Raw genomic sequence first — 26,290 nt, 5'->3', positions numbered from 1 at the left:
CTTTTTGCCACATGGCTACAGAATCTCCTGAGTGTGTTTTTTTTTTGCATATTTCAAACAGGATTCAAGGTGGGCTTTCTTGAGTAATGGCTTCCTTCTTGCCACCCTACCATACAGGCCAGATTTGTGGAGTGCTTGGGATATTGTTGTTACATGCACACTTTGACCAGTCTTGGCCATAAAAGCCTGTAGCTCTTGCAAAGTTGCCATTGGTCTCTTGGTAGCCTCTCTGATCAGTCTCCTTCTTGCCCTGTCATCCATTTTGGAGGGACGGCCTGATCTAGGCAGGGTCTTGGTGGTGCCATACACCTTCCACTTCTTAATAATTGTCTTGACTGTGCTCCAAGGGATATTCAAGGCCTTTGATATTTTTTTAATACCCATCCCCTGATCTGTGCCTTTCAACAACTTTGTCCCGTGGTGCTTATGGCTTATGGTTGAGTCTTTGCTTTGAAATGCACTACCCAACAGCAGGAACCTACAGGAACTGCTGAATTTATCCTAACACAGGTGGAGGCCACTTAACTTGGGGTGTGATTTTGAAGGCGATTGGTTACACCTGAGCTAATTTAGGATTGCTATTACAAGGGGGGTGGACACTTATCCAACCAAGCTATTTCAGTTTTTATTTATAATTAATTTTCTGCAAATTTCTAGAATATTTTTTTCAATTGGGAGTTGTGGGGTAGGCTATAAGGCAACAAAAGGTGAAAATTTTGAAAGGGGGAGTAGACTTTCTATGGGCACTGTGTGTATATATATATATATATATATATATATATATATATATATATATATATATATATATATATATATGAATATGTCATGCATGCCATATGTTTTAAAAGTAAAAGTGGCATAGTGAAAAAAATACGCTGCAAATGACAGATCCCAAGCAATGTCATTTTGGAGCTACACCCTTAAATGACTGGAATGATGGAATCTAGCATAAGTACCATTTGTACATGAACATGTAATATTAACACTTTATACAATGCATTTGAGTCTAGACAATCACACATTTGTACTAGCATATTCTCACTCTTCAGAATCAAAAGTACATTAAGCTTTACTACACAATAAGCAATAATTTAGAAATGTATTTATAATGTGTAGTAAAGTATTAATGGGCATGCTCTTTGCTGTTGCTTTCATCTATTTAGCTTGAATTTTGTTTTATAAATTATGATTAGAGATAGAAATGGGCTGTGTATAAGTATCCCAAGCCAGAAACATCAAGACTTTATGGAAAACATATGTGTGTATACTAACTTTTAATCACAATTTGACAATTCAGGTGAAAAATGTGTGTGTATGGCAAATATACATAGAGGGACAAGGTGTATTAAACAATATCCTGTAATAAGCATTTTGTAAAATGTGTACTACAGGTTTTAAATAGTCTTCATTATCCAAACCAGTCACAACCAGGATTCACAAATAAGTGTCTCAATCATTTTTGCTGATGAATGTTACAAAAGTATTCGCTCGGTATTGCTCTGTCTCTCCATATCCAGAGTGAGAGAACAATGCTGTGTTGCCAATTCCCATTCGGGTGCTCAGATACAATGCATGCTGGACATCTATGTTCGCTAAAAAATAAAATCTGTTAATGGTTGTTGTTAGTCATCCACGCCGTCTGGTGGCGATCTGATAAAACACCTACAACGTCATTGAGACGATCTCTTTTAATTTGACAACACGGTTCACTTCCGGTTACTGGAAAGGCTGCATGTGTTATAATTTTTGGAGAATAACACATTTATAATAAAGACTGCTGTTTATATGTAAATAGCCAGTTTGACGTTTTTGGTACTAGAAGTAGAAATTCAAATTACACGTTAGTGTTAAACTTTGCATTGTTGTTTATTATTGTAAATGTGGATGTAACCACGCGTGATAGCACACATTTTTACTAAAATTTTGTTGGAAGCGAAATCTGTTTTTCTGGTGAGCAAGATCAATCCTCTGGAAAGAAGTTTAATATAAAATGGCACCGGTAAGTGTATCATCTTTTATCATTCTAGACGTGATTGAGTAAAACTTTAACTGTAACTACAACTGTGAAACTGTTGTTGAGTTTCAGATTTTCTAACAATAAATTCCTTAAATACAAATATAATCTATTATTTCTTATGCATCCTTCTGTCAAAGTTTGTATTTTTTTTATGCCTGCTATCTTTGTGATGTTTTATTTTTTATATATATGAAGTAGCTCCCAAAGCCAAATAAACAATTGTTTGACACAGCTTTCCTATCTGACACTTCGGTATCAACAGTCCAGATATTCATGTAGTATAATTGTATTTATAGATGTATCAAGGCCAGATATTCATACAGTAGAATAGTATTTATAGATGTATCACCAGGAAATTTAAATGAAATGAGAGGAAAAAAAAAAAAGTATGCAGCCTCCCCTTTCTGGCTCATGTAAAAAATGCCCTACTACAGTATTTTAAATATTATTTTTATGTTGCTTACAATTAACACATTTTGATAATTGGTAATATCAAGAGTGGCACTACACAGGACCAAGATTTACTGGGGTGACCACAGCTATCCCAATTGTTTGTTGATTTGTTATGATCAATTTCCTCCACCAGAGAAAAAGCAAGAAGACAGCACCAAGCTTTCGTAAATTGCTGAAAACCAGCAATATCAAGATTGAAAACAAACTAAAGAACAGGCAGTTCAAGCAGCAAAGCATCGCAAAGAAACACCGGAAGGAGCAGAAGAAGCTCAAGCAAGCTCTCAATAATGCTGCAACCAGAACTCCTCTTCCACTGGAGCGGTACAAGAAAAGGCACGGTAGGAGTTTTTCTCATTGTATTTTTGACAGATAAGAGAGCTGCAACTAGAATTTAAATGATATCCTCCACGGGTGATTTGTATCGCTCGAGACAAGCATGACGTGCAGAATCTGCAATGCATGTGACTGTTAGATTTTAAATTACCCTGAGAAGAAATCAAACTTTTCAAAGACGTTTCTTATAAGAAATGAATTCCCATGCTTTTTTTTTCACACGTGGCTGTTGAAAGCTGTTTAGAAATCAATTATATGAATCTTTGCTTAAGCATTTGTTATGAGATTCTATGATGCATGCTGTGTTTTGACCTAAGGAAAGCACATATATTTTTGTTCAATTTTTCTCCCCACCCCATGTGTTGCTTACAGAGGAGGAGGAGGAGGAGGAGTTTGAGGAAACTCTCCCTGTGGATATGATGGAAGATGATGATCTGGAGCAGATGAAGGCCATGGCTCAAAAGGCCTCATTCTTAACAAGAGACCTTTCCTCCAGGTACGGTATGAATGATTCCCTGTGGAAAATCAGACTCCTGTGTGTTTAGTTCTTGCAGCAGTAACTGTTCTAAAGGACATTTATAAACTGTGTAACAACCCTGTTAAATGCTAATTTATCTGCATTAATGTACAGTGAGCCAGTCCATGCCAGGAAGCGCAAACAGGAGAACGTGATGGATAAATATGAGAAGGTGCCTAGACTGATGCAGAAGGAGCAGGAAAAAGAGCTTATTCATCTGCTGCCTATCAAAGACAAGACTGGCATTATTCCCCAGACTATGGAGAAACCAGGTACTGAACAATCTACTTCGAACATTCAATAACCTGCTCCGTGATCTGGATAAGAGCCAAATCACTTGTCACGTCTTAATGAAAAGCTGAATTACTAGCACGATTGTTTTTTTAAAATGATGATTTATTATTTTGAGTTCTTACTAACTTGTCCTGTTTGTTTTCTTTTTTTAACTGAGATGTTTATAATTGATTTGATGTTTTATATGTACATTTGTTTCGTATCATTAAACACGTTGTGTACAAATAATTGTGAAAATTACTTTTTTTTTAGTATTGTAATTTGATTCAATGTTTTTTATTGTATTTAATGTCCTGTTTCTGCAGTAGTAAAGAAAGCAGAGAAGGAAAATGAGGATGAAGAAGATGGTGGTGATGGTGCTGAAGAAGGTAAAATAAAATTGGAGGGTTTGTATCCGTATTGTCAGTCAACCAGTCTTCCATTTTGGTGGCGTTAGGTGATGTTTAAATATGTGTAAAGCATCTTATGAGTGTTCTTTGCATTGTACTGTACATATTTGTGAAACTAATTCATATGAACTTTAAGTTGTTTTTTCATTCTGAACCAACCAGATTTCTCAGTTAAACTATTACAACACCTGGTAGTTGTGCAATGATTTTGGATGTCTTCACAACATACTGCTGTAATATTTATTTGCTCTTTATTTCTTATTTGAGTCTGTCAATAGACTGCACCCCGCAGCTACAGAAAATGTCGAAATAGGATGCACATTGTTCATTATGTGCCTACTGCTGCTCTGTAAGAACTGACACACAATATAATTAGGGCTTCTGATTTCGGTTTTAACCGATAAAATTCGTAAAATGTAAATGTACATATAAAATAAGCACCAAAAAATTGAATGAATAAAAACTGAGAAACAGAAGCCCTAAATATAATACATAGCCGTCAGTTTTAAATTTCCAGAAGAGTCAGTCTCTAATATCTTGGCACCTCCTGCAGGCCATCATTTGCTGTTGTTACTCAAAATTCCATTTGAAGACTTTTATATATTTTTGTAATTTTAAGTTAATGCGCCCAAGCCTCTTCCATTGCTAACCACACAAGAGCTGGTGGTCCTACGGAGAAAGAGACTAGAGGAGAGAAAGGTTTGCATTGCTGCTCTGGGGTCATCCATTTTGTCAGATCCATCAGCCAATGTAAGTGTTGCAGCAGCAAGCTTTGAAAGGAATTTCTGCTTTAATGACTTTAGTGACCAGACAGATTTACAAGTGCAGTTTTTAAAATAGTTTATGTGTAGTTAAAGTTTTAAAGATGTTCCCTTGTATAATAAAAAAATGTTACCAGTATGTGTGTGTATATATATATATATATATATATATATATATATATATATATATATATATATATATATATATATATATATATATATATAAACAACTTTGTTTAAAATAAAACAGGTAACACTGTTTAATTTCTAGTTTGGCTCACAGGGTGTTATAGTGTAGGTGCAGCTTGTGTCCATACTGCTAAATGTACCTTTGTGTAATGCAAGCAAAGAAGGTCTGTTTCCTCATAAAGTAGGCTAAACTGTTGACAAATTCAGTTAGCACACCAAGGATGCTTAAAAAAAATAAATATTATATATAATGTATGTATTGTGTAAAACTGAACATGATTGCAATGTGTTTTTGTGGTCCATTTGCTTACCAGCTTGGCCTTACAATCCAAATGTTACTAAGCTATCATGTTTGAGATTTTGATGATGCAACTGCTTCTAAATCCCTGATTACTTTCCCCCAGATTAAGAAGTTGAAAGAGCTTCGCTCAATGCTGGTAGAGTTGGATCCCTATGTGGCTGTCACAGTTCGAAAGCTAGTGATGGTCTCACTGATGGAGCTCTTTAAGGACATAGTTCCATCTTACAGGATTCGGCCCTTGACTGAAGCAGAAAAGTCTACTAAGGTATTTGTGTACTGCAGATGCCTGCCTTTTAAGGTTGCTGTTTACTGTATTGTTCAGCCTTAAAAAATAACTTATTTATTTTGGTAAGTGTTTTACTGGTAAGACATCTAAAGTTGCATACTGGGAAGACATCTAAAGTTGCATAAACTGCATTTTCAGGTGCAGTCTATGCTGCACATACAAAACCTCAGTGTTCAGAGACAATTTGAATTACTGACTTCATATTTGATATGTTCTATAAACATTGCATGCTTTATGTGTTGGAAATCTTGCAGTACATAAATGTAGAGTTTAGCGATTTTTCAGACGCAGTTTGTTCTCGTACGTCTGCTTTGTGACATCAAACAATATTAACAATTAATTACCAAAGATGGTTATTTCCATAGCTACCAAGCATCTAACTTGTATGTGTGTGTGTTTCATTTTTAGGTTAAAAAAGAAACCCAGCAACTACGAGAGTTTGAAGAAGGTTTAGTAAGTCAGTACAAGTTTTACCTTGAGAACTTGGAGCAAACTGTTAAAGGTATGGGAAGATCAAATCTATTTTAATGCTTAAATAGCTAGACAAACGTTCTGAGTTAGATAGCAATTATTTTTCATAGCAAGTACTAAAAGATGGTCATGAGGTGGCTGAAATGTGTATTTATTTGACAAGAGGTTTTCTATGTTCTTCCCAATAGACTGGAAACAGATGAAGAAAAAGAAAAGCGACGTTGTTTCATTAAAGTCTTACAAAGGTCTGGCTGAAGTAGCCGTGAAGTGTCTTTGTGAGCTCCTGGTGGCTTTGCCTCACTTCAACTTCCACAACAATATCATTGTGATGATTGTACCCCTTATGAATCATGACTGTAAAAAGGTGAAAACTTCTCCTCTTAGTTTAATTGAAAATCACAGTTACATTTGATGATTGCCTGTTTAATTGGCAATCCAAACTGGTGATCCTTGGTTTGTGGTAGAATATCTTTTTAAATTGTTTACTAAAATGGTGCACTGACTTAACTGTTATAGACGGAATTTTGCAATAGAGACTACTGTTATTATGTTTATAGGTGTGTTCACATATTTTTGTTGTAAACCACCTGCAGTAAACAATGGGCACGGCCATCTTAAGCAAAAAAAAAAAAATTATATATATATATATATATATATATATATATATATATATATATATATATATATATATATATGTATATGTGTGTGTATATATATGTATGTATGTGCAACAATTTTAAAAGCCAGTTCTTAGCTGTTCTGCAAACACTCTTGAATTATTGTATGTGTGAGAAGTAATCCTTGCTGTTCCTCCTGTTTTATTTCTAGATTTCAGAAATGAGCTGTGAAGCAGTTAGGAAGCTTTTTAAACAAGACAAAGTTGGTCAAGCCTCTCTCGGAATGGTTAAAGTGATCTCTGGTCTTGTCAAAAGTAGAAACTATGAGGTCAAACCAGAGGTAAGGAAATCTTTAATTGCATATTGTTTATAGTACATGTACCTTAAGGACCAATTAGCAAGTAGTCATTTTGTATAGTCATATCTCAAGACGCCTACAGAAAAAACATGATCCATCTGTGATCATTTTGTAAAGTCACTTGACACTATTTTTAATGACATGGTCTTTAGCCAAAGTATAATCCTCTATAAAATATATACTGGGAATGATAAAATCAAGTGTGTATGTGGTAACAGCTATAGTATATGGTAGTGTCTAGTACATTTGTTTATATTATTTTGTATAATTCTGGCATTGTAAAATCTAAAGAAATACGAAAGCCATACAATTTCAAGCACTGGGTACAAATTCAGCCAAGTAAACATAGGAAGCAATGTTCTATATGGTGGTATAATGTTTAGAAGAAAACAGTCTTATTTAATAACCAGGTCATGGATTGTATTATATACTGTACAATTGTACAAGCCAAACATTATACTTCCCATATCTCTTTTCAAAGTAACACTCATTCCATAAATGTATTTTTTAAATGATATATTATGTAATTTTTTTAATAACAGGTTCTGAAGGCTCTGCTTTGCTTGAGAGTAAAAGAAGTGGAAGTTAAGAAAGATGCAGATGATATTGCCCCCAAAAAGAAATTCATGAACTTCAAAGAAAAGAGAAAACATCTCTCACGAATGCAAAGAAAGGTCACTCTTCATTTTACTACAACACTGTGGTGCTCATGTGCTGCTGGGGTTTCAGCTCTTGAAATGTGAATCGTCTTAAAAGAATGTATTTTGTATTTATTTTTAGTGGAAGAAAGCGGAAGATAAGTTAGAAAAAGAACTTCTAGAAGCTGAAGCAACAGAATGCAAAGAGAAAAAGCTTAAACTGGTAGGTGGTTTCTGGTGATAATACAGTACATGGTGAACCAGTAGTTTTTCTGTAAACTTCAGTGTTTTACAGGCGTATTGTACATGGTGGTAGTGCAAGACGTGTGTAATAAGTTTGATGATAAAACTGTTAACCTCAATTTTTTAAAACAAACTACCACCAGTACATGAACACAACAAAACAGTCAATACCAAAACAAACAACAATGACCTGCAGATGTGAAGTTTTATCCGCAGAAGAAGACAGGGAGAAATTTGTGGACGAGCAGAATAATGCAATTACTCTCAGAAAAACAATAAGCGTCAGACATTTATTAATAAATTACCTCAGCCACATGCCCTCTGTGGGATGTTAGGCAAAGAGGCTTGAGTGACGGGGAAATCATCCAACTCCACTCTCCAAAAAGCCAAGCGTATTTTCTACTCCGATCCTTAGTAATAATACATGTAGTTTACACTTGCTGTGTTAGTTGTATTGTACATGTTTCTGCATTTCCAAATTGGTAGAGTGAAAATGTATTTGAATTTTATTGGGTGTGTCATCTTAATAGTTCTGGATAGGCTAGTCACAGGCGTTTACTGTACATACTCTAAAAGATATGTTGGCAATGTCAGAATTAATGTACGTGAACAATTCTTATATGTATTTTTTTGTCTCTCAATCAGCACACAGAGACCCTGAACATTGTGTTTTTAACATACTTCAGGATACTGAAGAAAGCTCAGAAGTCAATTCTGCTCCCTTGTGTTTTGGAAGGTCTTGCAAAGTAAGACATTTAAATGCAGTTTTCAGACTGTGTATTATTACATCTGGATTATACAAAAAATATATATATATATATATATATATATATATATATATATATATATATATATATATATATATATATATAGTTTTTTTAAGAATACAATGAGGGCCTACCCAGGAATATACAATACAATAAGAAGATTTTTGTATCATTTGCTATTGCTTCTAGCCTCATAAATTCAGTCTAAAAGAGACCTTTGTTTCTCCCCACTAGGTTTGCCCACCTTATTAATGTGGAGTTCTTTGATGATCTGCTGATTGTGCTGCACAAACTCGTTGAATCTGGGGTAAATACAACTGTTTGTTGGGTGTTTTTATTTTGTCTGTTTTAAATCCAAAAAGCACTGAATATTGATTCTAAACTATGACCTTTTGTACTTTGTACCTGAAATAGGTTTGTATTATCAAAGCCATATGCATTTTGATACATGTAAAGTAAAAAAAAAAGAAAAACAACACATTACCCTCAAACTGTGTTTTTACTTGTATGTGTCTTCTATTCCAACATGTTTGTATTTTAATTGTTTCCTGTAGGACTTGAGCTACAGGGAAAGCCTTCATTGTATTCAGACTGCCTTTCATGTTCTCTCTGGTCAAGGTACCTCGTTAAAGACCGTTCTTCCAGTGCTTTCAATTTTTTATCTTTTTGTATTCCAGTAAAATGACAAATCACTTTTTCTGTTGCAGGTGACGTACTGAACATTGACCCACTGAAATTCTACACGCACCTCTACAAAACTCTTCTCAGAATACATGCAGGTATACTTTTTTTGTATTGATTTTTTTATTGTATATAAACAAACTTCAGTCCTTCATTGGTTTTGACAGAAGTCTGGTACAAAACCAGAACCTTGGATGTCTTGATCTAATAATGCAAGACACCTGACCTGGCTTTGAGTTGGCCTAAAGGTGTTTTGTTGATTTTATATTTTGCATGTGGATTAAAAAGAAATCATGAACTTTGGTGTCTGAATCTGATGCTTTGTAAAATATCCATGACATTTTTGTTTTTGTCCTATTTTGTATTTGTCTGTATGATACGTTATTCAGCAAAGCATTATTATTAAATGCCTACGATTTTAGTCACTTTCTGGCAAGTTCATTTTGTTAAAAAATGGCAATACATTTAGTGGCAGGACTTTTTTTTTTTGACGTATTTAAGCACAACTTGTAAACTTGTGTTTCATTCCCTCAGGTACAGCGAATGATGATATGATCATTGTCCTGCAGTGTCTGGACGTCATGCTGACTAAGCGCAGGAAGCAGGTTTCAGTGCAGCGAGCGCTTGCTTTCATCAAACGCCTCACCACGCTCTCTCTACAAGTGTTACCTAATTCAACAGTCGGCATCTTGGCAACAAACAGGGTGCTAATGCACGTAAGTAGTGAACTGCACCAACACCCACACTGTACTCAATAATGAGTAGGACTGTTTTTAAAAGTGACCCAAAAAGTAGAACTAGATGACAAATTCATTTTATTAAGTTGTTTTATGTAACACCGCTCATGAGTTTAGCTTTTTTTAAATGAATATATATATATATGTATGTGTGTGTGTGTGTGTGTGTGTGTTTTTTTTGTTTGTTTTTTTTAATCTTTTTTAAATTTATGTCCTGTTATGTTTTCATTAAACGCAAAAGGCAATTTCATTGTCAAAGAAACAGCTTACTAGAAGGAGAAAGTAAGAAGCCAGGGACATTGGCCAAATACTTTGTTGCCAATGTACCTTTTGTATTTGTTTTCATTGTATGTTCTTTTTATTTTAGACATTCCCCAAGTCCGATATCCTTTTGGATAATGAGTCACAGGGTAGTGGGATATATCTGCCCGAGCTTGATGAACCAGAGTATTGTAATCCTCAGAATACATCTCTGTGGGAGCTGCATACACTTCAGGTGAGTGTTCATTGATTTCATTGAAAACATACCGGCTTTACTTTAAATTAGCAAATATTCTAAGTCTTGCCATGGCTTTATTTCTTCTTTGTGTTATGTTTTTTATTTAGAGACACTATCACCCTATTGTGCGGAAGTTTGCAGCTCATCTCATTGTAGGGGCACCAAGCGAGGGGTCAGGAGCCCTTAACGTGGATCTCAGTAGAAAGTAAGATGTTCAACCCTCTTTCTCCACTTTTGGAATTCATGACTGCTTTATGAAGGCTTGTACGAGTCGCTCTTTAAGATGCTTTCCAAAGGCTCATTGCTACTATACAGCTCGTTCTGATTCAGTCAAACTCTGCTGCTTACAATCAGAGATAGGGTTCATCTGGGGACTAAGCAACTAATATATTTAAATGCATTGCATATTGATATTTCAGTAAAACAGCATGACTTTATAGCAGATAGTGATCATCTGTACAAAAAAGTCATTTATTTGTTTGTTTTTTTCCTAGATCGGCTACTGACCTTTTTGAGGATTACAGTACAAAAGGAATGACATTCAATCCTCCAGTTGCAACACCATCATCAAAGAAAAAGGTTAGTCTTCCAAATTTCAAATGCACTGTGTTAAATGTGTCTGATGTGACTAAATCTACTTATTAGGTTCTCATTCAGAGTTATTTCTTGTGAGAAAAGACCTTCTGGACATGACATTTGCATGTATTCATTTAACATTAGAACCGCCGGGTTTATGCTACTACCTAGACTGCTGCATTTTAAACAGCTTCGATATGAAAATGAAAGACAAATCATGAACATCATATCTAACATTTGCATAGCAGAAACACAGTATTTAAATGAAAAAATAAACATAAAAGGCTTTCTTTTCAAAATTAGCGCGTATAATGCATGACTTCAAAAAATGAAAAAGTATAGTAAAATAAACATTTGAAAAGAAAAGTGTAAACTGCTATATGTACATACAACATTGTAAAAACAAAGTAATTATTTACAATAACAAAAAGCTTCCCCCCCCCCCCACATTACTTCAAAAAATGAAAAATTATAATAAAATAAACATTTGAAAAGAAAATATTGTATGAAAATATTCAGCTGTAACTGGTATATGTACATACAAAATTGTAAAAACAAAGTAATTATTTATAAAAAAAAGCACAATCCACACAGACAACACTTATCAACTTGTCGTGTGCATTTACCACGTACTGCTCTTTCACACTGGACACAGATATCAGAAGTTTTATTTTTATGCCATTTAGTTACCTGGCATTGTTTTCTGTTGCGTGTGTCACTTGATGCACTGTATCCAGGTTGAGCTGCGTTTCCCTGCTGCTTTGCAGTTTTTTGATCAAAATGTTTCTGTCAAAGCTCCGTGGCTAGCACCATAAGAGATCTCTCCTCCTGATATTTTCCCCGATGCATTCCTTGTACAAAACGAAGGAATTGATGGCTGCCATGTCCAATGCATTGTAAAATACAGCACCTGGACACCGGTGATTTGCTTTCACTGAGTACTAAGTTTTGTGCAGGTGGTGGAAACTCTCTTCTCATTTTTTTTTATCTATATACAGGAGAAGTTTACAATTGGAGATGCATTGCTGGACAGTGATTTGAAGAAACAAATTGACAGCCATCTTGAAGCCACCTCTATCCCGTCTGATTTGGATTTTGCAGCGCAGTTCAGGAAGGCATTTATATAGAGAACAGTGGCCAGCTTTGGGACGATGGTGATTAACACAGGACTGCGAATGAGACCCAAAAATCATTATTGTGGTTTGCATTATGAAAAGCCAATAAGGTTAAGGAACAGACAGATGGGAATGTGTTAATGAAAGAAGATAGTGGATATTGAAGACCATTTGCCGGAGGAGCAGTTAAAATTCAACTCTCAAGCCACAGTATGATTGTGGGGAAAATAAACAAACAAACAAACAAACAAATAAAGAAATAAATAAATAAAAAATTAATTCCAGTAAAATTGTCCAAATCAAGTCAACAATTGTAATTACAATTCAGTGTAACAATATTGATTCGAGATGTTGGCATGCCATTTAATGGAGTCATTTTCAAACAATAAGTTAATTAATTTTAACTTGGACCCCAATGGAGAACCTTCCTTCTATATCTTTGACACATCCCACTTTTATGTTTGGGGTCTTCTATGTTAAGGCTGCATAGCACAAATGGGACTGGAGCAAAAAAATGTCCAGGTAAAAATAGTTTAAATGAAAGTATGTGAAAACCTAAAAAATGTGCGATTTGTTGTGTCTTTTGAGTTATGCAGTCAGATCATCACAGTATATTTGAACAACAACAAAAAAAAAGGTTGTATAATGACAATTCCTGACTACCAATTTAGCACACTAAACAACTTGTTTTAGTTGCTAGTGCACTTCAGAAAGCTTCAGTGGTTTTAGAACCTTATTTTGTTGGCAGTCATGATTAATGTTTAACCTCAACAGGACTTTCTCTTTTAGTCGGCTGTACAGGGGGTTTCAATCTCTTACAAAATGTTTTTTTTTTTTTTTTATTATTATTATTATCATTTTTTGGAAGAAGTAGATTTTCTTGAGTTTGGAAGTGATTTAGCAGCCCAAGATCCTAACCACTAGGGGTGCCATTTCACAATAATGCTAACTATTTACTCAATAGTTTGGACTGGAGTATTGTATATGCTTGGTAAGACAAATCACATGATGCACACATTCTCAACACATACTAGAACTATATAAAGCAATAAATCAATTTTCTATTTCTTTAAATATTTGTTTAATAAAACAGTAACAATAACAAGCCTAAAAGGGTATATATATACATTAGCAAATGACACACACTAACATGCTTATTCTGTTCTAGATAACCAAGCAAATTACAAATACAGAAACATACTATAAAACATACTAACTTTAAACTACTACCTTCATCATAATGGCTGTCCTTCCTCTAAAGGGGTAGCTTTCCATGATAATCTTCCTTTTCCATTCCCTGAATCTTGAGACCCCTTTCTCAATCCACTTTGCCTCCTTCTGGGTCCACTTCTGCAGAAAGAAAAGTAATGTATTAATAGATCTCTCTTCACTCATGCAAAGCCAATGTATCAAAGTTATTTTTCTGCTTTGGGAGCTGGCGGTGCAGTGGGCCAATTAACTAGTATGCTATGCTATGCTATTCTCCTTGGAGTATTGGGTTCAAATCCAACTGATTCTTTCTTTTATTTTCAAATAATTGGTTAATTTCCTATAAAGTAATTGATAAAGCAATCTCTTCCCATGGAAGTGAGATCATGCAGTGGGCTATTTCAGTAGTATGTTTTGATGTTCTTGGGAGACTGGGTTCAAATCCTGAGTCCTTACTTTATTTTCAGACTTGGTTTATTTCCTATAAAGATGAAAAAGCAAGCTCGTCCATGGAAGTGAGATGGCACAGTGGGCTAATTCACTGGTATGCTGTGCTGTTCTCCTTGGGGGGGACTGTGTTCAAATCCAGCTGATTGTTTCTTTTATTGTTAATGTACCTTATATTCAGTTTGAAACATAGCTTTCCTGTGATAGATGGTGGTGCAGCGGGCTAATCCTGCCAGAGGGGAGAGTGGAAGTTGACAGTGTTGCTGCCTGAGAGAAGAGGAAGGTAAACTGCACTTTTCTGTATGCAGGTCTTTTTTTTTTTAAAGATTCTCATTGTGTGCATTCAGTAATTCTTCACACTTCATTTGAATAGAGAACCTAGAGCCTGCACTTCCTCAGCGTCCTAAGTCTACATTTCTGTCATCGCACTGGCTGCCCACCATGTTGTTTTTCTTTCTGGAGTGTACTGACTGATGCAACGTAATGACGAAAATCCTTCACCCCGCCCCTGGCTTGGCTCGGCTCGGCTCACAGCCGGATTCAGATGTCTTGTAAGGCCAGAGTTTCCTGGTTTGGTTCTCGCTTGACTTGACAAATAGCCAGTGGACAACCACCCATGCCCGTACCATGCTGAGCCCTCATGGGTTGGACGTGCCAGTGGAGAAGGGGTATGAGACAGTAAGAATGAAGCCCTTAGAGCAGTGGTTCCCAAACTGGTCCTGGGGACCCACTGTCTGCTGGTTTTCATTCCAACCTAGCTCTCAGTTACTTAACTAGACCCTTCATTGAATTGATAATTTGCTGAATTAGACCTTTTTAATTGTTTTCAGCTCTTAACAGTTGCATATTTCAAGTTATCTATAACAGAGTTCAAGTATCTTGAACTCTGCAAATGTTTAAGAGCTGAACACAATTAAAAAGGTCTAATTCAGTAAATTATCAGTTCATTTAAGGGTCTAGTTAAGTAACTGAGCTCAGCTGGAATAAAAAACAGCAGTTAAATGGATCCCCAGGAGCGTGGTTGACAACCACTGCCTTAGAGAACAAATTAACAAGTTAGAAAGAAACAATTTGAGAATACATTAAGAATGTTAGAATAAAACCACTGGAGAACAAAGTTAGAATAAACCATTAAAACAAATTACAAATGAACCAATAGAATACAAGAATAAGAAGGGAGCAAAGCCAATGATAAATGAAGAGTGAACTCCAACATGACAGTCTGAATCAGCAGCATACAAGAATAAACGGAGGTAACAACCCACTGGAACAGAAGGACGATTCGTTTTGGGAAAAATACTACGACAGTTAACACCAAAGATGAAAACAATGAACTATTATAATGAGTAAAGCAACAGTAGAATAAATGACTGAAAATGGAGGAACAAAAAGTACACTTTTGAAAATGGATGAATAATAATTTTAACTTTTAAAATATATATCAAGCAAAGCACCCAATTAATAATAATTAATCCCTTGAAAATAAAGCCAAAAAATGCTTGTTTGAAACTGAACATACAGTACAGCAATTCTTGAGAATAGGCTTGCAAACAGTATCCATGTTACCTGACGTTCAAAACCCTCCCAGCATACAGCTGTGGTCAAAAGTTTTGCATCACCTAGAATTTTAGGACTGAGACATAATAAAACTATATGAACATAATTTTGATATTTTATTTAAGTGTTTGAGAATTAGTTTCCATGTTTAATCCCCTCACTGTCTGTATTGTGTCTGTATGTTGATTAAAACAGTAAAACAAATTCAGCACTTCATAAATTATTTATTTTTAGTACCAATATGAGTTGCTTTCCTTCAAGTCAACAGAAATAAAGTAGTCTCCAAAACAGGTAACTTTACATATAAATAAACAGTTTTGCACAATACACACAGACTGGCAATTGTAATACTACAATTAAAGATAGGCAAGATTTTAAAAGTTGCTGCACATTTTTTAAAGACGTAAAGTAAATCTAAGAAAAAATACAGTTGTACGTTCTTAATATAATTTGATTTTAATCGGTACTCAACTTCAAAGCACAAAGCTTCAGTGTTGAAGAAGGAGCAGTAAATATAGAGTGATGAACTGAGACTGAGACATGCTTTAATCACACCAAAACAATCTAGTCAGAATCTAATTATTTACATCCTGCCATTTTCTAAAGAACATATGGAGGCAATACTTATGAGTTGTGAGCTTTTATCTATAGTAACATAAATATCACATTCAAAGATGACACACACATACAATAGAAAACAGCTTTGTGACTGCCATTGTAGTCAAATAGAACTATGACATGACATTTAGAAATAAAGCAAAGGGAACGTGATGAATCTCGTACACAAATTCATATTCATAGTTTAAAGTCAAGAAATGTGTGCTCTAAAAATGCACATGCAATACACACTAACAATCTCCTGTAACAATGAATCAACAGAAATTGTTGAAAAAAGTATTAAAAATAAAAAGCCACTGTGTGTTTGTAAACACAGATTTGAATGCATTTATGAAAAAGAAACAGCTTTGATGGTATGGTTGTACAAAGGATATAGACAAATACATTATATTATATCATCAAGACTTTTAAATAATGTAAATTAGAAATAAAAAAAAAACATGACCAAGTACATACGAGCTATCTACACATCTATGAAAACAACATATTTTGCCAACCAGGGCTGTGATATAAAATAACTTACATTGGATTGTGTTTCTATATATAATTTGTAGCTTTCTAGGTTTAGGTTAGTAAAATGAAAAAAAAAAATACAGTTAACTGTATTTTATTGTGTTTCATCAAGTATTTTGTTATCAGCACTGACAATTATTTTATTTTTGTAAAATAAAAATGTGAATGCTTGTGTGCTATTGTAATCATACATTACAAACACTGTGACAAGGTATATTCAGATTCTGCACCAGGTAGTTTACATCACATGGTGAGACAGGGCCACTTTAAAAGCAAACAAACAAATATATACCACTTACACAGCCTGCATGCACAATGCTTAAATGTAAGCTTAATTCAATTTTGGCATAAGAAATACTAAGTCTTTGTCCCTTTTATTAAATTAAAATGGTTACAATCAGCTCTCCAGATAAGCCACATACTGGGTGTTTTACGCATTGAAAAAATATGAATTACGCATCATGTTTAAATTTAATGTGTAAGAATAGGCATTGCAATTTTGCTGCACAGCTTGAGTTTGCATGTTATCAAGCTTCTTGTACTTCGTTGGTTCCCACCGTCTCAATGTTCAATTGTTGATATACTGCAAGCGGTAGCTAAAGAATTCTGGGACAGCTAATTGTAGCCTGTCTGGGAATTGCCAGAGACACACGACCAATAAATTAGGGTTTTCAATTAAAAAAAAAAAAAAATTAAAAAAAGAAAAACTCACTTGCAACTACTCGGACTATAATATTATTAAGGCAGGGCTAAAGTTTTTGTACAACAGTTCAAATGTAAGGCTGTACTTAATGCATAAGTTAGCATTAAAGTATGTACTGTATTTATTAGAAGTACTCGTGACTTCAAGGTAATGTTGCATTTTACCAAAATACAGTTGACGCACAGTTTTTAAATTAGAGAGCTTAATGACCCAAAACCTTGCCTGGAGCACTGGTTACAATTAACCAAAAATTCAAAAAAGTAGAAGGACCAATCAGATATCTTCAATTACATTTTCAATTTTACTATTTGTTTTTAAGAAATATAAGTTTCTTATAATGCACTTGTGATAGAAAACAGTACAAGCTATTGCATGAAAGTCAGTAACTGCTACATTATATAATTATTGAGTCAAGATTGGCAAACTTGTCTTTAGTGTATCCTTCCTAAATAAGTCTCAATCAGAAAAGGGCAACATGCAAAAGAAGATAGTTATGAACTAGAAGTAAAAAAATCTTACATTTTAGCATCACTTTTAATGCAGTAAATGTACCAGTAAAAGTCAGAGGAAGATCCAATTACCCACGTGTTCAAATGTTTTCTCTGGAATTTCGCATTAAAGGGACGTCTCTATCTCCCTAGATGGGTAGTAAGGTATGCTGATGGGCTGCAGTGATTTCTATTGAAAAAACGTTTGAGGCACAAAATAGCTGACTGCAAGCAGTCGAGAACTATTGGAACAGAAAATGGATGCTGGTAACAGAAAATGGTAAAGTATATATTGTTTGTTTTGTTTTTTACCCTGCAAAGTCCAGTCCTCAAACCCTCATACTGGTTGAACAGACCTATTCTGTTCACCCATGCACTGGACCTGCATTCGTTAAACATCTTACAATGCAAGTAACAGACTATTTCTTTTTAGAACAACAAGAACTTCCAAAATGACAGATCAATGTTGAAACTCCAGAATGGCAGAATGGGACAATCCCACTATATGTGTATATAGCATCCTTCACTAGCAAAAGAAAAAGAAAATATACAACTAAAATAGAAATAATATATACAATATTAACAAATTCTTCTAACTGACATAAAACTGTCTCAAAGTATTTACATAGTATCACCTATTAATGCATATAAACATTCACAAATCTACAATACTTCTGTGTACATCTATTGAATTTTTCTGTCCTTTAAAAATTGCAAAGCGTTTATCAGCTTTCTATCTTAAGCAAAAAGGGACAGTGCACAGATTTGCAATGAGGGATTTTATATATTTTCTCTGTCCTAAATCTCACTCTGGTATTTTATGAATGGCTGAAAGAAATAGGATATGTTTACATCATCTCTGACTACCATAACAGTTCAGAATAGAAGGAATATCAAGAATGTCAGGTGTTTTTTACACTATTGGAGCAAACACAATATATCTTATTTCTTTATTATTATTTAAGATTGAGAAGTGTGATTGCATGGTTGAGGTCCTTCATTCAAGACAATATGAACAGCATCCCAATTTCGTTATTGTCTAGAGAAAAGTAAAATGTTCCAATTCCATGCACCATACCTAAAACTACAATATAGTAGTTTTGGTTTGTAATGTATTAAGTTTAACTTTATCATTTTTTGACTTATACTTCTAATTTTCTTTTATCTGAAACATACAGGACTATTAAGAGTTGTTCTACATAATATCACGTGTACACAGCAGCTACAATTAGAATCTGCCTGTTGATATCCAAATTAATGTCTACATCAAAGTTGCTATTTGATTTAATACCTAACTATGCGGTACCATATAAATATCAAGCACATCAAAGACAATATTTCAAAGTACTACATGTTTCACAATATACAAATCAGTTTCAAAGTGCTTCACGTAACTCAAGCCATTCAAAACATCAGTGAAAAATATTTCAAGCGAGACCTTTCAAAACCAAAGCATCCCAATGGATTCTAATAAGCCAGCTTGTTGTTTGCCCCTTTATCAGTGGTACAGGCGAGGGGGCTTTTTTTCTGTTGGTAACCCACTGGAGGACTGTACAAAGCTGGGATATACAGTTACTTTGATCAATTGGGTATTTTTAAAATATTGTACTCCACTTGGCTTGATACTACAGGGAGAGTAGTGCAGTCACCACCAGGAATTTCACTGCCACATTTGTCTATCAGCAGTAAAACCCCTATTTAAAAATACTCTGCTCTACACACCATGCTGTGTGTCTTCCAAAGTAACCCGATTATGGGCTCCTTCCAAAGGTTGAGCGGGTTCAGAGCTGCTGAACCTGTACCCATACATTCCTGACTTGAATTTCCCAAAAACTGCCTCGATCCTGGAATCATTTGTGCAATTTCCAGTTCCGGAGCAGGGGGAAAGACCACGTGGAAGAGGCAGGGGTGTTGACTTGCAGATGCCTTCTCTCCTTCTCACTGCCAAGGAGTTTCTCTGCTTCAGCTCTGCTCTCCACTATCAAGGCTTCGAGTCTCTCAGGCCACCAACCTGCAGAAATCAGAGCAAACAGACTTACTGACAGTACACAGCCAAATGTGATTTTATTTTAGCATTCAATCAAAAAACAATTACCAATTAAAACTGTTGGGTGAAAGACACCTACCCTGTACCCCCACCACATAAACACACTCCTTTACATGTACTTACACGTAAAGCTGCATTTTCTAGATTCTTCACAAATGAGACCCTTCTCTGGTCTTTAAATGAGCATGCTGCATACACCAGTTAAGATGACATGCATGGGCAGAAAGGGATATTTGCTAAATGTATACAACCTTTCTCAATTTATGACATAGTTGATCTGAGTGCACCTCTTGAATACATATTTTCAACGGTGTTGTTAGAAATGATGGTTATTGTAGTGAATATGGTTTTGTATGAATCACAAACACATGCTGGGAACTCAAGCCTCTCACTGCAGTGCTTTAGTTCTAGTTGATTCCTTTCTATTAATTAGTGACTCACCATGTAAAATCAAAGACACAAAGTTGCCAACCCTGGCAGAGGACCCACAGGTCCTATACATACATTATACATTGTTCTCCTGACAGCATGGTCAAGATGTTTAAAATGTCAGCTATGCTGACTGAAACAGAAAACTGTGTAATGTGAGAGTGCATAGAAAACATTCCATGTGCAGACATTGCAATGAGCATGAGATACTGTTTGTGTAATGCCAGACTGTGATGTCATTTTATTATTCTAACAGTCGCCAATATCCTGATTGCATTCGAAGATTAACCACACTAATCATATTTGTGGGGGAAAATGGTTTTCCCATGTATGGTATTTTAAGTTCTTTCTCCACTCCATACAGACTGTTTTCAATGATGCATTCTTCTAAATTGATCAACTACCAAAGAAACAGCTCTTGCTTCATACAATCAAAATCTGAAATGGACTACTGTACACAATACACCTGATAAACATTTTCTACAAACCATGCTTGAAACTACTTACTAGAATTACAGTACCGGTTTGATTTACTATTTATTTTTATTTTTTTAAATAACTAACATCAATAAAATCTTCCCTGAAGCACTATTCAAATGAAAATTCATTTCTTTGCATCCGTGCGAACAAACTTCATTGATTGGGACATAAAACATGCAGTTCATGCTGACTTCATCAGAGGTGGTGTTGCTTCAGGGACAATATGATACGTAACCTGACACATATCAAAGCTGCTGATATTGAACTGCAAGGCATACCTGAATGGGACTCAATGCAAGCACTTAGGGGCGTTACTCAGCAACCTCACTGAAGGGCACACCACATGCAGCTTTCTCATCCTTACTCTGACCACTTTCTGGGGGAGTCATCTGAGCTGGCCCTGAGGGGTTCCGATTCTGCTTGCCTGATTTGGTGAATTTCTTGAGCTCACTGGCAAAAGAAATACCTTTCCTCTTATCATCCCGTGCGGTCTGTGAACAAACATATTTCAGAGTTAGCAAAGTTTTTCTTCCACCTTACAAACTTGATTTATTGTCTAAATTCCATAAGGAATACTGAACCACCTTGTTTACCGTCCAGCTGCAGGCTGTGTTCTGGTGGGTGTAAGAGGCAGTTTACCAATTAGAACAACCTAAATTGCCATGTCTCCCCATCCCCATCCACTGTATCTATCTTTACAACCAAATATTGATTATGTTACCTCGTTGACACAAGACCTACATCATAATATTTGTCTTAGACCAGGTTGGGCCATTTTCTACAGGAAAAAGGTCATAGGAAAAGTAGAATGAGAAATCTCGAAGATGACTCTTGTCACATGTTAAATTTTATATATATGTTAGTACTGGTATCGTGTGCAGCTCGGGTCTCTTCTAGGTAACTTACCTGGACTTGCTCTTTGAGCTTGAGGATAAACTTGCCTGCCCCTTTCCACTTGCTCTGGGCTTGATAGACACTTTCCTGATCAAAGAGGATGCGCTGGGTCGGCTTGGAGGTTGACGCTCTCTTGTTTACAGGCTCTTTTGTGACTTCCTCCACAAGCACGTAGTCACTGGGGTTGGGATTGGTCAGGATGCTGTACGAATACTTGGCTTTACTTAGTGTCTGCACATGACATAAGAGCACATTTTTTATTTGTATTTAAAACACTCATGAGATCATTTATTAGTTAAAAATTCAACTTAAAAATCCTAGATAGGGACGTTTCCATGATCGTGCTATAAGCTTATGTTGCCTGCACACAAGCCAGAATGCGAGTTGGGGCCATATTCACAAAGCATTTACCCCAGTTCTAAGTATCCTCTATTGTTTTGTCTCAGACTTAACAAGAAACAACTAGGAGCAGAGTTATTTTTTTGCAGTGCATTGGCAATGTTTGTTTTTTGGTGTGAAGTTAGCACTGGGGTGAATGCTTTGTGAATATTGCTCTCTCAAGGCAGTGGCTGTGGTTATTCTCAGAGCTCACTGAATGAAGCTCACCTGCTGGATGATGTCCTGTGCAGTGCTGAAGCGAGGTGCTTTGATGACTGTGCGAGGCTGCTCTGGAGAAACATCGTGCACCTGAACAAAGAAACTGTCGTCATCTGCGCTGATATTCACTTCCTCGACCGCCTCCGTGATGGAGTTCCTCTGGTTGATATTCTGAGAAAATACAAGAACCCGCTGTTCAATACATTAAGACCTACATTAAGAGATAACAGGTAAGATATGAAAAATGAAAGGATGCAGTAGCAGAGGGATTCCTTATTTATACGTTATTAATTATGTATTTATTTATGTACTATATATTTGCAACTCTGCCACTTACTACTGTTGCTAATTTAACAACACTTGTTAGTTGAGACCAAGAGGGTTAAAGTGTACTGGTTGTGCTATGAACAGCAGCTTCATTTACATATATTAAAATAAAACCGTGTAAGGTTTTTCTCTTGTGTGGTCCAATGCTTCAAGTTATATACTGTTGATATAAAACTAGAACACAATCTTACATTGTTTTAACCTGTTAACAGCTATTGTATTTTAAAATATGAATATGAAAATTGATCCTTCAGTAATCCTGGCATAGAATAGTTTGCTTACATTGTAGATTATTTGATGACATATATCATACGTGAACACAAGCTCAACAGCACTGCAGATTAAGGACCTACCAGCAGAGGGAGTGGGGTGTTAACACAGTACTTGAATGCCATTAACACTGACAAACAAAGAAATACTCATAGCTATATCCAGACAACAGTTCAGTAGAATAATGCTAACTTAAATGAACTGTCTCAATATAAAAAATACATTATATTTGGTGCACACAAGTGAGCTCTAACACTGAAGTGTTTTTTGTCAATTAGGCCATCAAACTGATTATTATTATTATTATTATTTATTTCTGATATTTGTGTTGGGTGATGAGAGACAATGAGAAGTTGGTCAATATAACACCGTTTGGTTTTAGTACTTGGATATTAAATAATAGCATCACTACTTCAATTTATACTCCTCTATTTTCATAGCTGCTGTGTTCATGTGCCAAGCTAACCATTTCACATTGCTGAAGGTTTTGTAAAAGTGAGACATTTCAATTTAAAAAAAACGTTGGATCTTACATTTTTAATAGAATATTAGTTGATGTACAAAACTGGACATGCTTAATTACACATGCTTTAGGCATGTAAACCCATCAGCATTCTTTGTCTGAATTTTATTGGAACTGCACATTTTAACTAGACTTACTTCCTCCTTGGTTTTGAGGCTGATTCTTCCCACATAGCCTTCCTCTGGGAACCAGCTGCCGAGGATTTTTACAACCTCCTCCTCGGCCCCGATGACACGTTGAAGCGGCTGCTTCTTGCACTCGCTCTTCTCCTTCCACAGAAACACTTTCTCTTCCACCAACAAGTAGCCCAGGGCATTTGAAACTGAGCCCTTCTTTGAGGAGAGTAACTACAGAAAACAATGAAAAGAAAAAAATGAAAAACATAAAGGACACATATGCTGGCATGTTCTGTTTTAACAAGCAAAAAACAATCCACCCTCTCCCTTATACATCTAGCAAAGAAATATTGTGTTACGGTAGATTACACAGCACAAAAATAAAGCTGGTGTTAAACCAAAATAAATAAACAGCTCATTTAATGGCCTATGCTTCCCCCTAGCAGGTGTACGGTCTCTATTGGCTCAATATCTATCAAGTTTAAGTTTTCAGACACCCTATACATTCTCTTTCAGTTCTTTCCATCCGACAGTCCAAAGTATTGTGTTGTCTACCGAAATAACATCAATTACATGTGCCTGAGGGCTTGTTTGAAGACCAGGCTTTGGTGCTTGGCCAATCTTAAGGGAACACACTGCATCCAGGGAGATACTGCAGCAAGTATAGAAAATAATTGCACACAAAAAAATCAAGATAACAGATATTAAATTACTACAGTGTGGATGTTTTTTGGCTGTCTAAACAACCATTGATATAGCTGGACACAACATTTCCACATCCCATACCAGAGATGATGGTATTTTTAAATGCATTCTTTAAACAATTGTATAACACAAATAGGAGCCTGGTAAACTTTCCATGGTGCTCTTTTTCCCATATTAGGTATAGCATGTTAGTTTTTCACTTGGCCTTTGTGAACTGCGTGGGGGTGATGAGAGTCGAGGCTCACTTTGTGAAGAAGCTGTCTGGCTGTGGTCTTCTCGCTCACAGAGAGGACAGTGAAGGGTTCAGGACCTGGGACACTATGGACCGTCACTTTGTACAGGGCTGCAGCTCGCCGCTCCTCCGTACTGAACACCTGAGCACAAACACAATCAACCCTTTCAAAGGTTCCTGAGTGAGATTTCTGCAATTCATTTTTTCAAGCAGGAGTTCTCAACTTAAAACAATTCCATTAAACTCTTGTACCACTTCTCGATTACCCAAAATGAAACCTTGTGTCAGAAGAAAAACATCCAGATTCTGACAGCTCTACCAAGTAGCCTGAAGAGAGCACTTCCTGAGGCATTTTACAGGAATGCAAATTTAAACAGACATAAAACAGAAGATTAAAATACCTTTTGTGAATATCACTTCAAAGTGCTGCACAAGTAAACAAGTTAAGCAGGATGACAGCAAGATACAATCTTGTGTTTTTAGTAGCAATTTAAAAGGTACTGCAGCCAGAGCTCTTGATATATTTTGGGAGTAAATTCCACAAGAAGGGAGCATGATAGTTAATAGCTCAACAAAGTATGGGTGGTCTTAAAATGAGAACAATCTGCGAGAGAAGAGAATGTGGTAATAAAATTGCATTCTACATATTTACTGACTGAGAAACATAGCGGAAGCATCCACTTTTTCAGTCTCAATCTATTACTACGAGCAGTTTAGCTGGAATAAAAAATGCTCATGCTTTTGCTGCATTAGACACAATATTTTGTGTGTAATTACCACTGAAGCAGGTACATTGTTTCCACTGGGATTTTCATCTGCCTTGCTGTAAATGAAGAGACTCGAGATCTCCAGCGGTTCATTGTGAAGATTTCTCAGTTGCAAGTGCCTGTACCCTGAAAAAACACACACACAAGTTAGTCAAGATGGTTTTGACTGGAAAAGATTTGATTTAGAGAAAAATAATACACGTTCAAAGAAATTATGAGGAAGTAAAAAATGTAAATATTTTTTAACAAAGACTTTTTTTGTCAAAGTAATTACTGATTTATTTATTGTGGTGTCCATTTAGAGTTGATTTGTGTTATTATGTGTTTAAGCAGCTGTCAATTTATATTCACATATATAATCATTCCCAAAATGACCAGCCGGGCTCGCTGCCTCATTTTATTGGCTCAAGAATACTTTTATTTCGGCTCGGAGACAAATTGGTACAGTGTCAAGAGCAAAGAGTCAGGAGATCTTTGGTTGAAATCCCAGCCCTGTCACTCATTGTGTGACTCAGAACCAAGTCACTTGACCTCAGTGTGTCACTGAGTGGAAGCAGCATTCAACTGTACATAAGATGAAAGGCCAGGATGGAGAAATGATTTGTACTTTATGCAACCAGAAAAAACTAAAACAATTAGATAATTAGATAACTCTAGGTTTTGGATTTCAACATTATCAGATATCAAGTGATATTTTTAATAAAAGTAAGAAATTGAGGATAGAGTTAGAAATACAGTATGCATATATAAAAAGGAAAGAGCAAAGTTTACCTCTTTTTAGAGCCTTCAAGGGAATTATCCTTTGGGCAGTGATTGCTGAGCTGTTGTTTTCGACCACAGCAAAGCGGATGTAAACCAGGTCCTCGAAACAGACATGAAAAAGAAACTGCTCATTCCACATGGGGTTCAGGGTGTTGCGGTGGGTGGGTTTGGTCCGGAAGTGACAGCTGTCCACAGGCATCCCCAGCACGTCAATTTCAACACAGGGGCTGCCTGACATGCTACTGGGACACACATTCTGACCAGAGATAATCTAGAACAAAGGAAAAGGAAATTCCGCTATTGTTTTACAATTTAAAAACTGCTGGATACTGAATATATAGCATATATATTTACAGCACTCGCT

The 26,290-nt window shown here is 35.8% G+C and overlaps 2 protein-coding genes across 5 annotated transcripts in view; one reads left to right on the top strand and one right to left on the bottom strand.

Annotated features, from left to right (window-relative positions):
* Window positions 1-1,686: 1,686 nt before the first annotated feature.
* Window positions 1,687-12,555, top strand: LOC117414868 (nucleolar complex protein 3 homolog). The gene is made up of 21 exons (XM_034024701.3): window positions 1,687-1,999; window positions 2,604-2,808; window positions 3,176-3,299; window positions 3,435-3,592; window positions 3,920-3,982; window positions 4,623-4,753; window positions 5,358-5,519; window positions 5,949-6,042; window positions 6,200-6,375; window positions 6,840-6,968; window positions 7,529-7,660; window positions 7,767-7,847; window positions 8,513-8,613; window positions 8,869-8,941; window positions 9,189-9,252; window positions 9,342-9,413; window positions 9,850-10,031; window positions 10,420-10,548; window positions 10,659-10,756; window positions 11,046-11,130; window positions 12,126-12,555. The coding sequence occupies exons 1-21, from the start codon at window positions 1,991-1,993 to the stop codon at window positions 12,252-12,254; spliced, it is 2,397 nt and encodes a 798-aa protein (XP_033880592.3). The 5' UTR covers window positions 1,687-1,990; the 3' UTR covers window positions 12,255-12,555.
* A 3,104-nt stretch (window positions 12,556-15,659) lies between these two features.
* The window catches only part of LOC117415432 (1-phosphatidylinositol 4,5-bisphosphate phosphodiesterase epsilon-1-like), a 130,287-nt gene continuing 119,656 nt past the window's right edge, over window positions 15,660-26,290 (bottom strand). For 3 of the 4 annotated variants that reach the window (XM_034025761.3, XM_034025764.3, XM_034025763.3), the window contains 8 exons: window positions 25,936-26,197; window positions 25,175-25,290; window positions 24,411-24,539; window positions 23,482-23,691; window positions 22,234-22,395; window positions 21,640-21,858; window positions 21,098-21,224; window positions 15,660-19,788 (listed from right to left, as the gene is read on the bottom strand). In XM_034025761.3, coding sequence (XP_033881652.3) covers window positions 19,628-19,788; window positions 21,098-21,224; window positions 21,640-21,858; window positions 22,234-22,395; window positions 23,482-23,691; window positions 24,411-24,539; window positions 25,175-25,290; window positions 25,936-26,197 — 1,386 coding nt within the window. In that variant the 3' untranslated portion in view covers window positions 15,660-19,627. Of the gene's footprint in view, window positions 19,789-21,011; window positions 21,225-21,639; window positions 21,859-22,233; window positions 22,396-23,481; window positions 23,692-24,410; window positions 24,540-25,174; window positions 25,291-25,935; window positions 26,198-26,290 lie in introns of all 4 variants that reach the window. The other variant, XM_034025762.3, reaches the window with a different exon arrangement.

Source organism: Acipenser ruthenus, chromosome 7, assembly GCF_902713425.1.
Source record: "Acipenser ruthenus chromosome 7, fAciRut3.2 maternal haplotype, whole genome shotgun sequence".
Classification (NCBI taxonomy): Eukaryota; Metazoa; Chordata; class Actinopteri; order Acipenseriformes; family Acipenseridae; genus Acipenser; species Acipenser ruthenus.
Note: the sequence above shows the minus strand (reverse complement) of the source record. Positions and strands in the feature narration are given on the sequence as shown.

Coding starts and splice junctions, on each gene's coding strand:
- LOC117414868 (XM_034024701.3), top strand. Junction 3,983..4,622: donor TGGTGATGGTGCTGAAGAAG/GTAAAATAAAAT, acceptor TGTAATTTTAAG/TTAATGCGCCCAAGCCTCTT. Junction 8,942..9,188: donor ACAAACTCGTTGAATCTGGG/GTAAATACAACT, acceptor TGTTTCCTGTAG/GACTTGAGCTACAGGGAAAG.